Raw genomic sequence first — 13040 nt, 5'->3', positions numbered from 1 at the left:
TCTTGTGTTGGTTACATAACAAATAATCTCTGTTTATTTTTTAACACAAAAATCAAAATTTATTACGATACATTATCTTATCTAAGTAGATAAAGTAAATCTTTATTCTAACATAATAATTTTTTGTTAAATTTTATTCTTGAGATATTTTATTCCCTATATAAAATTAAAATTTTCTTGGTTAGTATTAATTCAAAAAATTATTTTTTGACTCATCAAATTGACCATGGTTTTGTTAGTATTCAATAAATTTATTTAATCTATATCTAAATACAAAATCTCCACTTAAAAATATAGCCTTAGTCTCCCAACTGTATTGAGCCGACCTTATATATATAATCTCAAATGACAAATTAGTCATGAGATTTTTAAATGCATAACTTATAAGATAAATGTTTTTAAAAAAACACTTTAGTTATAAAGAGTATGTATGTTATTATAAAATATTTAAGAGGAACAAAAATAAAATGAAGTTTTTGTTTTATTTTATTTTATTTTAATTTATGAAGAGTACAATTAGGAAGAGAATGTAAAAAATTATATCATATTGAAACTCGGAACACAAGTAAACAAACATACAATATTGAAAACTTACATAAGAAAATAAAAATATAGTTGAAATCTTAGACTAAAGACCAAGAGAATGGCAATTGGCACACTACCACACACTAAAATATGTCTATTCTAAAATAGTAGTGTTATACAAACTGTTTTATACGTACAGTTTCACATACACTCTAAAACAAACATACAGTATTGAAAACTTACATAAGAAGATAAGAATATAGTTGAAATCTTAGACTAAAGACCAAGAGAATGGCAATTGGCACACTACCACACACTAAAATATGTCTACTCTAAAATAGTAGCGTTACACAAACTGTTTTATACGTACAGTTTTACATATACTCTAAAAGTAATTGAAATTATACTTGAAATCACAATTTTGAAGAGTTTAACACATTCTAAAAAGTGTTATCGCAAGGCTGCAATAAAAAAGAAAAAGAAAAAAAGAGTAATAATAACCATGACACAAATTATTTGAATTACTCTACGTATGCAAGCAGCAGTACATGCAGATGACAAAAGAGCTAACTAGCAATTAGCAAAAACAATTCTCCATAAATTTCACAAACTCGTTAAAATCAATCATTCCATCTCCATTTTCATCTACTGCTCTTATCATCTTTCTGCACTCCTCTACTTCTGATCCTTCTTTTAGTCCCAAACTGCATAGAACTCTTTGCAACTCTGTTGCACCAATGAATCCATCTTTGTTTTCATCAAACACTTCAAAGGCTTCCTTCACTTCCTCCAAGCTAGGCTGCTCCTCATCAAACAGTTGTGAGAGTTCATGTGCACCAATTCCCTCTTGATCAATAATATCGCTATCTGGGTTATAAGCTACTCCTAGTTCATCCATCACCTTCTTCACGTCCGATTCGCTTAGTTTTTCATCCTCTACTAACTTCTCACTCATTGCCAACTTGGTCCGAAACTTCCATCTAGTGAAGGTATTCGCAACCAACTTTGAGAAGAAACTGTGTATTTCAACGACCCAATCGAGAATTCTAATGGATAAGCTAGTGTTTGTTACTACCATCTTTTCCATGTTAACACAAAGATAAGAACTTTAATAATGTTGTACACGGGAGCTTTGTATTCGATGGATTTTTCATATGATATGAGGTATGCTGGTGATGCAAAGGATGTATGTAACTGAGTTTTAAGGATTAAAAAGTGCTCAACTGTTAGCTTCTAGAGAAAGGGTCAACAAAAGCTGCACCGCTTATTATGGTGGAAACGCGTCAACGACGTAGTTTGCTTCTTGAGGGGGCAAAGTGGCTGTCATAAATGGCTCCAAATTTCTTGGAAATAAGAAAGATGTTGCAGAAGAATTTTCAACAACAAAGCTCTAGCTAGTTCTACTGAAGAATTCACTAAGCTTTGGAGATAGCATCTAGCATGTATAAAGTTGAATTCATATCTCTAGGGAAAACATAATCTTATATATGGGATAGAGTTATAAAACCCTCTTCATGGAGCCTACCGAATGTGAGAAGAGCTTTGTATGACTCTGTCTCACAAGATACTTTCTTGGAACCTACCGTCTACGGATGTGTGATGTCTATTAATTTGACTCATTATAATCACTTTAAAAGCAGGTTAGTGTAGTATGATGTCGAAGGATATAAAAGATTTAAGTGTGTTTTCTTTATCACCAATTAGTTTTGAGGTGGAATGACACAACTCACGGTTCGACAAGTGGTATCAGAGGTAAGGTCATGGGTTTGAACCAAGGAAGTGTCATTGTGAGGAAGGGATTGTTGGGGGACCACAATTTGACTTCCTACAACTATTCTAAAAACAAGCCCACGTGATATGATGTCGAAAACTATAAAAGATTTGAGTGTATTTTTCTCATTACCAATTGATTTTGAGGTGGAATAACACATCTTACAGTCTGGCAGAAGATAATTATCTCATTTCATCTTTATATCTTGGTTCTAAATTCATTCGAAAATGTGTAAAATTATTATTTTTTTTAAAGTAACTGGATTTGAAAGAACAATAAACAAACAATTTTTTTTTTAGGAAGAACAAACAATTTTCTTATAAATTGATTTTTAATTTATTATAATTTGAGAAAATAAAACTATTCAAAGCATCATGCTTTTTCCTTTTGTCCTATATTAATTGTTTTTTAAAAAAACTTTCTGCTCTGTAAATACAAGGAAACTTCCCAAATTTGTTTTTTCAATCTTCTACAAGATTAAACAATACTTTTCTTCATACAATCTTAAAAGACTTAGCAGAATGAGTCCGATGAGGAAATCGTTAGGTGTATAAGGGAGTAGAAGTCCCAACTCCCATGTGCAAGAAAAATACAAAATGTAAAAGGTTAATATAAACCTACATAACTTTCGGTTCTGGATATGAAAGTGTCTCAATATTTAGGTACAAAGAATGAGAAGGTTTATACTTTATAGTACTTTTTTATGTGCTGAATTTTCCTGCAACTTACTATCTGCCGATTCAAATGACCACACATGACTTTTACATTCAATCAAATTATTTATTTGATAATTATGAATTTGTTTAAATATATTAACGTTTCATCCAAATATGTTTATGATCAGTTGAAATGCTAAGTAATGAGTCAAGGGAGTAGGGAGATTAATTCATTTCATTTGTTGAAAATAGTATATACTTTTTATTTTCTCTAATAAGCATGAGAAGAACTATTCTATATAGTAATATAATAGTTAAAACCACTTGACCAGCAAATCACACTCACCACGCCAAAGAGAAAGTGACTGTATTAGTTGACTGACAAACAAAATATATGTATACCAGTAAACGATCAAAAAAAAAAATTTAAATTAGAGTAAAGAAATATGTATATTTTGAAATATTAAAAATTAATTTAGTAGTTTCGTTCTAAATTTGTAGCATTTTCAAGGTAGAAACTCATATTTTTATATAAAGTCTCTGCTTATATATATATATATATTCATTTATAAATTAAAAAAAAAAGTTTATTTGACTTGCAAGCTAAAAATTAATCCCAAAATTTTAAGATTTTGTGCTTAATTCTGTTTTTAATATATTTCCTTTTCAACCAAGAAAAAACCTACCTTTTAAAGAAATAAGTTAGGTTAGAAAGGCATTTGAGAAGGTCTGAATACCCTCTTTCAGTCATTTCTCGACAAGAAAAAAAGAGAAAAAAAGTAAGGACCTTGCCGGCCAAGATGAGCCTATCACATAAAGACATAAAAGGATACGTGGGTTTGCAAATACTCCAAATTTCGTGGAAGTTCCAGAATAAAGAATATAGTTATTACTTTGTCAAAGTCGGTCGCCGCGTTTACTTTGCTTTTGGATTTGGAAATTTACAAAAAGCAAACTTAAAGGACCTGGCTAGCTACAGCTAGCAGAACTGTACAAAGAACATGAAGCCATGAAGGTGAGAAAAAAAATCAAAAAATTGCTTCTTTTCAGAGGATTACTTATCAATCTTCTCATTCTATGAAGTGACTACCAAGTTTTAGGAAATTTCCTTGTAAACCCCACTCATTGACTCATAGTCCTAGAATTGGTGGAAACTTGACTACATGTTTCTTAAGCCCAATTTTCAAATCAGGCCTTAAACTTAACTGATATTAATTGGACCTTAACTAATTAACCTCTAAATCTCAATCCTAATCCACTCTTATTTACATTTTTTGAATTTTTCACGCACCTAATTCAGCTCATACTATACAATTCAGAGAATAGTAATAAAGAGTGAGCCCATATCATATGAAATTGCTCATAATTAAATTTTTATATTTTCATTCAAGTAATGGTAGGACACAATTTAAAACCGTTTCCAGAACTTACATATATGAAATTGTGTGTGTAGGCTGTAGTAGCACAATTTTCATATGGGTTAATTACTGATACCACTTTTATTATACACCTAATAGCTTGATAAAACTTCTTATTTGCCCAAATTTGCCCTTCTAATTTAGTACTAATATGGACACAATATTTTTCATTTACTCTTTTCATAATTGTTAATGTGGTAGTTGTGATTAGCAACATCACTTAAATCATGATATACTTTGCCTCCATGTGCTTATAACTAGGCCAAGATAATAAAAGTTAACATTGGCAATCAAATTTGTTTCTCATTTGTGTCAATAGGTTATTAACTGAAAGGCAGGGCCCATTATGGAAAAGAAAAGTCCAGTGATACAAAAACCAATTAAAATACTTTTTTTATATAATTATTGAGGTGGCATATGATAATAGATGAATAATAAATCCGTTCATTGATATCCCATATAAAGGTGGTGTTGCATCTATTATAATTTGCCACAAGAATAAATTATGAATATTTTTGTATTACTAACACTAACTTTTTTTTTTTTTTTGCTAAATAAAAAAGGGAATTTCCAATGTGAACTTATTGACCTTATGCCACGTGATGACAATAAGTAAAGACTCATTTAAACCGCTTATTAAGTGAAGCGATATAATTAAAGACTCTTATCATCAAACCACATCCTGCGGTGTGTATCACTAACACTAACGTGAAAAAAGCCGTATATACATGTGCCAATCAACTAACAAATAAATAATCAAATCTCTAGCTTACTTTTTAACTTTTTTTTTTTCTAAAGTTCAATAGCTTTCCATCCCAACTATGTTTAAGTATGTACGCTTTACCTAACATTTGATTATTGGTGATTTCTTTTGCTATTAAAATATTCTCTTTTTGACCTTAGGGCAAGTCATGGTATTGGGAATCTACTGTGTGTTCATTGTAATAATTCTTTGCATCCCCATCAGTTGAGTCTTTTCCCACTAGCAGGGATAAGGAAACCAAGAAAAAATACCCAGTTATTATGTCCCCGTGTACACTTTTTTCCTGCCTGCTTTTTGGGTGGGAAGTAGTTAAATCTTTCGCACATTCCCACATCATCTTCTTTCTTTCTTTCTTTTTTCATGGAAAAGAACGTTTCAATTCTGATTTACTTTCGAAGCACTTCAATTCCAACATAATTTTACAGAATAGTAGGGCTTAGTGGTAATCATTTCAAATGGATTTGTCAAAACCTAGTTAGCTATTTAACAGTTTTTCCTCTTGGCAGATTCAATACTTTCGAGGCACTTGACTTCCTTGTGTTTATTGGGATGCTGAGAGTGAAAGTTGTGTTAGGTTAGGTGGAGCTTGGTTTTTTGTTCAATCCCGTTTGTGACCCAACCCAACTTGGAAAAGTTACGATTTTAATTAAGAGATTTTGTGACGCATGGTCCATAGAGTGGAGGTTTCAGCACTTTGGGCTTATTTTGGATTTTCTGTTTGGGAGATATATACACACACACATTGTTGCTTTAGAATTAAGGTTTGATGTATTGATGTGCTGTACAGCCAACTTTGTATTTTTTTTTTCTTTAACATAGTGAAAATTATTGAAGTTCTTAGACATATGTAGACATATTGTCGAATCACAAAAATCTTTGTATTGTGTGATTGTCAATTTTTCTCTATTTTCACATCTCACATGTTCTAAGAATAAAGTTAATTTCCTAACAAATTGAAATACTCATACTAGTATGTGAAATTGGATATCATAAATAGGAGGTAACAGGCATCACCATTCCATTCAACAAAATATGATGTTGACTGTGTAGTATGTCAATACAATACAATTCCTTCTAGACGATGGACTTGATGTTCATAATTTGTGTATATATAAAATCATAAAGAAATAAAATATTTTATGAGATGGTCTCTTGAAGCCTTTTTCTCACAACACATTTCACCTATCCTTTATTTTCAATAATATAGTCATATTCATCATTCATTGGAGCCTGTATTACATCTATAACCGCATTAAGGGAAAAAAAGTAAAATTTTTTTTTCTTTTATTTGTGATGTAATAAAGTATAGTTTTTTCTTTAATATATATATATATATATTTAAGATTGTGGTTTGTCTTTGATCATTATTCTTTAAAATTAATCATGGTTTAAAAGAGAAATGAGAGTGAAAACTTATAGTTGAGTGTAGGGGTAGAAAGCCCAAGAATACACGTCCACATATGTGGTGGGCCTAAGGCCCAGACCGAGGATAAGAAATCATCTGAGGCTTAGAAAGTACTGTAGAAAGGGGCCCATGGTAATAGGTGAAGAAAACAATGTTAGTCATAGTAGTCCAGGAAGCTTTGCCAAGGATGAGTTCTTTCTCGGCTTCCCAACGCCGAGGTTCGAAGATGTGATTTACCGACAAGGGCAGCCTTCTAGACCATTCCCTAGAGGAAGATAAGTACTAAAGATAAACAGAGAAGAGTATGGCTATGAAATATCTCCAGGCAAAACTGTTACATCCGTATTAAATGCCCGACAACAAACTCTCTGGCCGCATTAATGAGGAAGTGATGCCTGAACAGTGGTTTTTAGCCTTACAGCTATTACCTGAGAGCTTTGGAAAGGGGTTGATGGGATAAAGATTGACACCAACAAGTCTGATTTACACATGGATGGTAAAGATGAAAAGGGAATGTAGTATATAAAGTAGGAAAAATGAAGAAAGGGGGAGGAGATTGTAAAAAATTTGAACTACTTCTATAACCATCATCACTCAATATATACAAGAGCAGAGCTCCTCAGATTGTGCTGAGGACAAATTTTCTTATTCAAACATATCTTTATTTTGTTTGATTGTCTTATAAACCAAGTTTAGCTGTTATTTCATTCATTAGAGCCTAGTTATTCGACCTACTTTCTACAAATTTATTGTTTTGGGCTTATTAGGTTTGAATCCAATTACCTTTTGGGCCGAGGATCCAAATCCAATCCTTACATTGAGATTTTCATAATTTCACTTGCAATAGAGAGAAATATATATAAAAGAAGTTGATATTGGACAATATTAAAAAGGTAGATACAAGGAGAAAAAAAAAATGAACAAAATTTAAATATATGGCCTAAGAATCAACATTTAGGGTTTGTTTGGAATCTACACCAAGCAAAAAAAAAAAAATTGTTTGTTTGGGAACAACTTATCTAACTTTTTGCTGAAAAAATTGGGCTAAAAATGTACTTATACTTTGAAAATGTTTGAAAAAGGGGAAAAAAAAAAATGAGGTTTTAAAAACCTATAAATAAAAGTTAAAAAATAAACTTGAGCTTATAAGCTCATGCTAAACGAACATGATATAACCACTGAATTAAAGATCATATTCCCACAGAACCCTCAAATGAAGATAAAAAAAAAAAAAAAAAAAAAAAAAAAAAAAAAAAAAAAAAAAAAAAAAAAAAAAAAAAAAAAAAAAAAAAAAAAAAAAATTCCCGGACAAAGAGTTGCATGGTACTTACTCGCTCGATGGCGACCACTAACAACGTTCAAGGAGACGAACCACGCCCAATTGCACTCGAGAGACAGGTGCAGACTCTCATTGCAACCGTGGAACGCCTCACTAAGCAAAACAACGATCTGGAGGAACAGTTATGCCAGAAAAATGCAGGTCACGGCACTCAAGAGCAGGACCAAGAAGGCACCAGTGCCGATAGAAGAGAACGAGAAAGGCTGGAAGGCAGTAATGCTCCTAGTAGACCGGAGCGTCAAAATCTGAGCATGCCATCCCTCACGGATGCAACTCAACCACACATTGCCATGGAGATACAGGCAATAAAGGAACAAATGGAGGTCATGATGAATGCCCTCAAAGGACGGGTATCTAGCGACCTTGACGATCTGGTAAATCGCACCGACTCGCCGTTCACTGCAGCTGTCAATTCCTTCCCCCTACCACATAAATTTCGCGTGCCGCATATAGACAGTTACGACGGAGTGAAGGACCCTCTGGATCACCTAGAGACCTTCAAGACCTTGATGCACACCTCCAAGGGGTAGCGGACGAAATCATGTGTAGGGCCTTCCCTACAACGCTGAAGGGCCCCGCAAGGGTATGGTTCAGCCGACTGACGCCGAACTCCATCAGCACTTTCAAGGAGCTAAGCGCTCAGTTCACTACACACTTTATTGGGGGACACAGGTATAAGAAGTCCACGGCATGCTTGATGAGTATCAAGCAACGNATGTACTGATGGGATTTCCTTCTCTACTAAAAAAAACAAAGGCACAAAAAGCTACACTCTGTTGCTGTGGCAACCAACCTTTCGTCAACTCTACATGGAATTCCTAATTATCATGTTAGATGTTACATCATTCACATAGACCCCAAAGGAGAACATATTTTTTAAAAAACCATCAATATCAAGAAAATTGATTGATGTTCTTGTCCTGCCTATTTACAGAAGTTTGTTTTGGAAGTTCAAGGCTGCAACTAAATGTATGGCTGGTGCAATAAAATTTGGTAATGGTTATTGTATATCATACTGTTAGAGGCACACAGTAAAATAGATTTGGAGATGGGGCAGATTCAAAAAGATAGAAGTTCTCTAGGCCCACATTCATGCTGATAACTTTGAATATATTTCAAAAAAGGCCAAGCATCATGCTCTCTCTCAAGCCTAAAGAATCCTAACTGTTAATATCAAAAAGGTGGAAAGCAAGGATAAAGTCATCTTTTTCTCTGCTTTCTTTTTGCATTACTTTTCCTTATCCTTTACATATTTACTTCATTTTCTTTGATAGAAAACATACATAAGATAACTATGTAAACTGTGCCTTCCTTTGTTTCATTCTGCTGGATAGATATATTCATAATTAGTTGCTGTATATGATGTGTCACTGATCTATCGGCCAGGAAGAAACACTCAGATATTTCATTGTTGTTATCATCACTGGGAGGCTACAATTTCTGCACAAGATTAGTTGTAATGGGACCCCAAGCATGTGAAGGCATGGATGGTTTAATTAAGCCCTCTGTCCCTTCCTTTTCTTTCCTTTTCTTTTTGTTCTTTTGCTTCTATATAAAGGCAAATGTGTTTGCTCTTTTACTTTTAGAATATCCTGATATTAGTCCATTATCAGTTATTAAATATGTGACAAGTGCTTATTCAGTCTAAATGGCATGAAACTCTTTCTATCCACTATTTTCCAACAAAATTTGAGACCTTGACGTTTAATAAGGACTAGCAGTATTCCATGCACCCCTCATAAATTCTTTCTTCTGAATATAGTGGTTCTCCTTTGTTGCATGTTAACATCAACACTCTGTCACACTTGAATTGGTTGTCCTAAGAATGTTTCATAAAAAAATTAAGAAAATTGCAAATAAGGCAGATGAGATGAGGAAACGTGGAACATAGAGTTAGTCTCACTAAACTCTCTTTTAAAGCATTAATCTCTGTTCTTATTTCATGCACTAAATCCTGACCTCATTTCCTAGATATAAGTTGGTATGAGAAAATAAAGAGGAAGGTGCCACAAAATAAAAATAAGGTGGAATATGTTAGTGGTCTCTAAAATTTGGGCCAAGTTCTATTTTAGTCCTTGAAATTTGAATTTTCTTTTTTAGTCTAAAAAAAGTATAAATATATCAAATTATTAAATTTTATAACTCGTAGGTCAACTGACAATTTTTGGTATTTCTCATTAAGACGTCCAAGGTTGAAATCCTACCTCCCTCAACTATTGATTTTTTTTTTTTTTTTTTTTTTAAAAGGGTGTTACATGAAGATTTTTTTGTAAAGTCAACACAATAGATAGCACATTGAAAAGTATGAAATTAATTTTCCCGTTGTCTATTTGAGATTTTTTTTTTTTTTTTTTTTATTTGTTGGTTTGAACTCATGTAACTTTTCAAGATTTATGTGATAGCAAACCGCTATCAAAAGTGTAAAATTAATTTTACAACTTCATAGTTTTGGATGATCGCAAATTTTATTCAGTTGTTGTTCAAGTTATTTTTTCCTTGATCTCACTCAACTTTTCAAGATCTGTAGGACACTGCAAGCTTCTGGCAATTTATCCACTCTATTTGGCATCATATCAAAAAGCATTTTAACGAATGAAATGGGACTAGGGGTGTTCATGAAGCCAGCAAAACTGGCCTGATTCGACCGCAACCGACTGCCAAGGTGGTCAACGGCGGCATTGGTAACGGTGGTTGAAGCACAAAATTGAAAAATCAAAGTGTACCGACCATAAATATTTTATTTATTTTTTGAAGTATTAATATGTGTCTGTTTGGATTGAACTTATTGTTGCTGAAACTGAAAACTGAAAACTGAAAATTAAAAACACTGTAACAAAATAATTTTTAAATGTGTAAATAGTACTGTGGGATCCATTTTTAATATTTTTTATGACGTGAACAGTGTTAAACAGTGCATAAACCGTATTTTTTTCTCCTGCACAGTAAAATCATGTGATTTTACTGTTTACTTGCAGGGAAAAAAAAAAAAAAACGCAAAACGTGAACTCAACTTTCAGCTGAATCCAAACGCCCTCTATATGTGCAAAATGTCATTTTAGAGAGAAGAAACAGACTATTTTTGAAGGAATTTTTATTTTGTACTATGGGATATAAAACACCCACTCACATAGAAGCGAGTGAACAGTAAAATCACTCGCTTTGGAGGTTGCTAAAAAAATTTCTCTCTCTCTCTCTTTGGAGTTTGTTATTTTGCAAATGAAATTTCACTCAATTTCTCTCTCGAATTTCATGTCCCTCAAGAGTCAAGAGGTTAGGGCTTTCCCTGCGTACTTTTATCCTTTTTTTTTTTTTTTTTTTTTTTGGGAAGTGAATAAATTTTAGTTTTGAACCATTTTTTCTTTAATCAAATTAATTGCTTGTGATGAGAAAAGTTCTTTAGAAATGTGAGAATATTACTTCTTGTTGAGTTTTTCAACATTATTGCAAGGTTGTGTGGTATGATCATTTGCCTTGTACTAAGTGGAACTAAAGTTGTTGAGAGTTTTGTAACTCAATGATATTGTCTCTTTTCATTTATGACAAGAACTAAAGTTATCCCCACTTTTTATTATTGTAACTATCAAATCATCACCACACGTGAAAAAAAAATTTAATAAAAAATAAAAACTGAAAGAAGAAGAAGAACATTGTTCATTACCCAAAAGGCAAACCGATGTAATCGTACGTCTGCATCACACTTGGAAAACCGCCCTACAAGGTGATCAACGTAGCTCACTTCGTGGTGTGGCTCGGTTTGCAAGTTGAGGCCATTGACCTCATCGATGTGGTGAAAAAATGGGCAAAATTAATGAACCTACACCAATGAACATTTCTGAATGGGACAAAGTGATATCTTAATGTTACTATACCAAAACAATAAACCCATTAATCTATTCTACTATGTATAAAACTAAAACCTTTGAGTTTGTTTGTTTGTTTGTTTTTTTTTTTTTTTTAACTTCTTCAAATGTTAGCTCATAAGTTTTTGAAAACTCATATTTTTTTCATGTTTATTATTCTAATATATATATATATATATTTAATTGAGCTTATTTTAATTCTCTAAGGGTTTTCTATTAAGGGAAAAAAATCATCTATTTTTACACATTCCATTAGAATATTATCACATCATTTTTTAAAAGAAAGTAGAATAAATAATTTTATATTGAAACATAATGATAATAAAAGTATATGATATCATTACCATTAAACTATCATTTCAAGTTTAACTCACACTGCACAAGTTACTTATGAGTAGTAATAATATGTAAGATTATTATTATTATTATTATTTTTTTTTTTGAGAAGGTAAGTAATATGTAAGTTTATTATATTGGATAAGATATCATCAAAAAGAAAAATACATACTGAATAAGATGCAAAAAAATTTCAACTTAAATACCTAATGTAGGGGAGGATTTATTCCAAGCCCGCAAGCAGTTTATCCACTCTAGGGCCGAAGGATTCGCACGACTTTGTTCCTTCAAGCAACATGAGCAGTTTTTGTGTAGTAGTGGTACACTCTTGCCTTCAACTAAGGCTTATAAGGCATGAGTGGGGCGAATCTTTCTTCGATGTGGGAGCAAGTCTCAAAAACTACTCATGTAGCTTGAAGGAACAAAGTCGTAAACTGCTCATGTCACTTGAAGGAACAAAGTTGTGCGGGTCCTTTGGCCCCAGAGCAGATAAACTGCTTGCGGACTTGGAACAAATCCTCCCCCACACCTAACTTTAGGGCAAAGATTGGGTCTCATGCACACGACTACAGGAGCACTAGAAATCCCCTAACTTTAAATCGCAAGTTCAGCATTAAACAAAATATAGGACCTCTCTCTCTTTGGCGTGTGGACATCACAACTTATTGGATTATTTTACGAGAAATGCTATATTCACAACATTTTTACAATAATTTTACAAAAAATTCTAGATGACAAGTTGTTATTTATTCTAATATGGGCTCACCATTGAAATTATATTTTTTTCCCATCAATAACTGCCAATAATAACTTGTTATCTAGGATTTGTTGTAAAATTGTTATGCATATAGTATTTCTCATTATTTCATATTTTCATTTCTTTACTTTTAACTCTAGATATGGATTATATACACTAAATATCTTTTTAGATTGGGATCAATTTCAACATTATTGAACTTCAGGCGAT

The 13040-nt window shown here is 32.5% G+C and overlaps 1 protein-coding gene across 1 annotated transcript; it reads right to left on the bottom strand.

Moving 5' to 3' along the window:
- Positions 1 to 1102: 1102 nt before the first annotated feature.
- Positions 1103 to 1612, bottom strand: LOC112006894 (probable calcium-binding protein CML45). The gene has a single exon (XM_024039192.2). It carries the CDS (start codon positions 1610 to 1612, stop codon positions 1103 to 1105), a length of 510 nt encoding a protein of 169 aa, XP_023894960.2.
- Positions 1613 to 13040: the final 11428 nt, after the last annotated feature.

Source organism: Quercus suber, unplaced genomic scaffold (genome assembly GCF_002906115.3).
Source record: "Quercus suber isolate HL8 unplaced genomic scaffold, Cork oak 2.0 scaffold_11, whole genome shotgun sequence".
Taxonomy (NCBI): domain Eukaryota; kingdom Viridiplantae; phylum Streptophyta; class Magnoliopsida; order Fagales; family Fagaceae; genus Quercus; species Quercus suber.
This window is presented reverse-complemented; position numbering and strand designations above follow the sequence as displayed.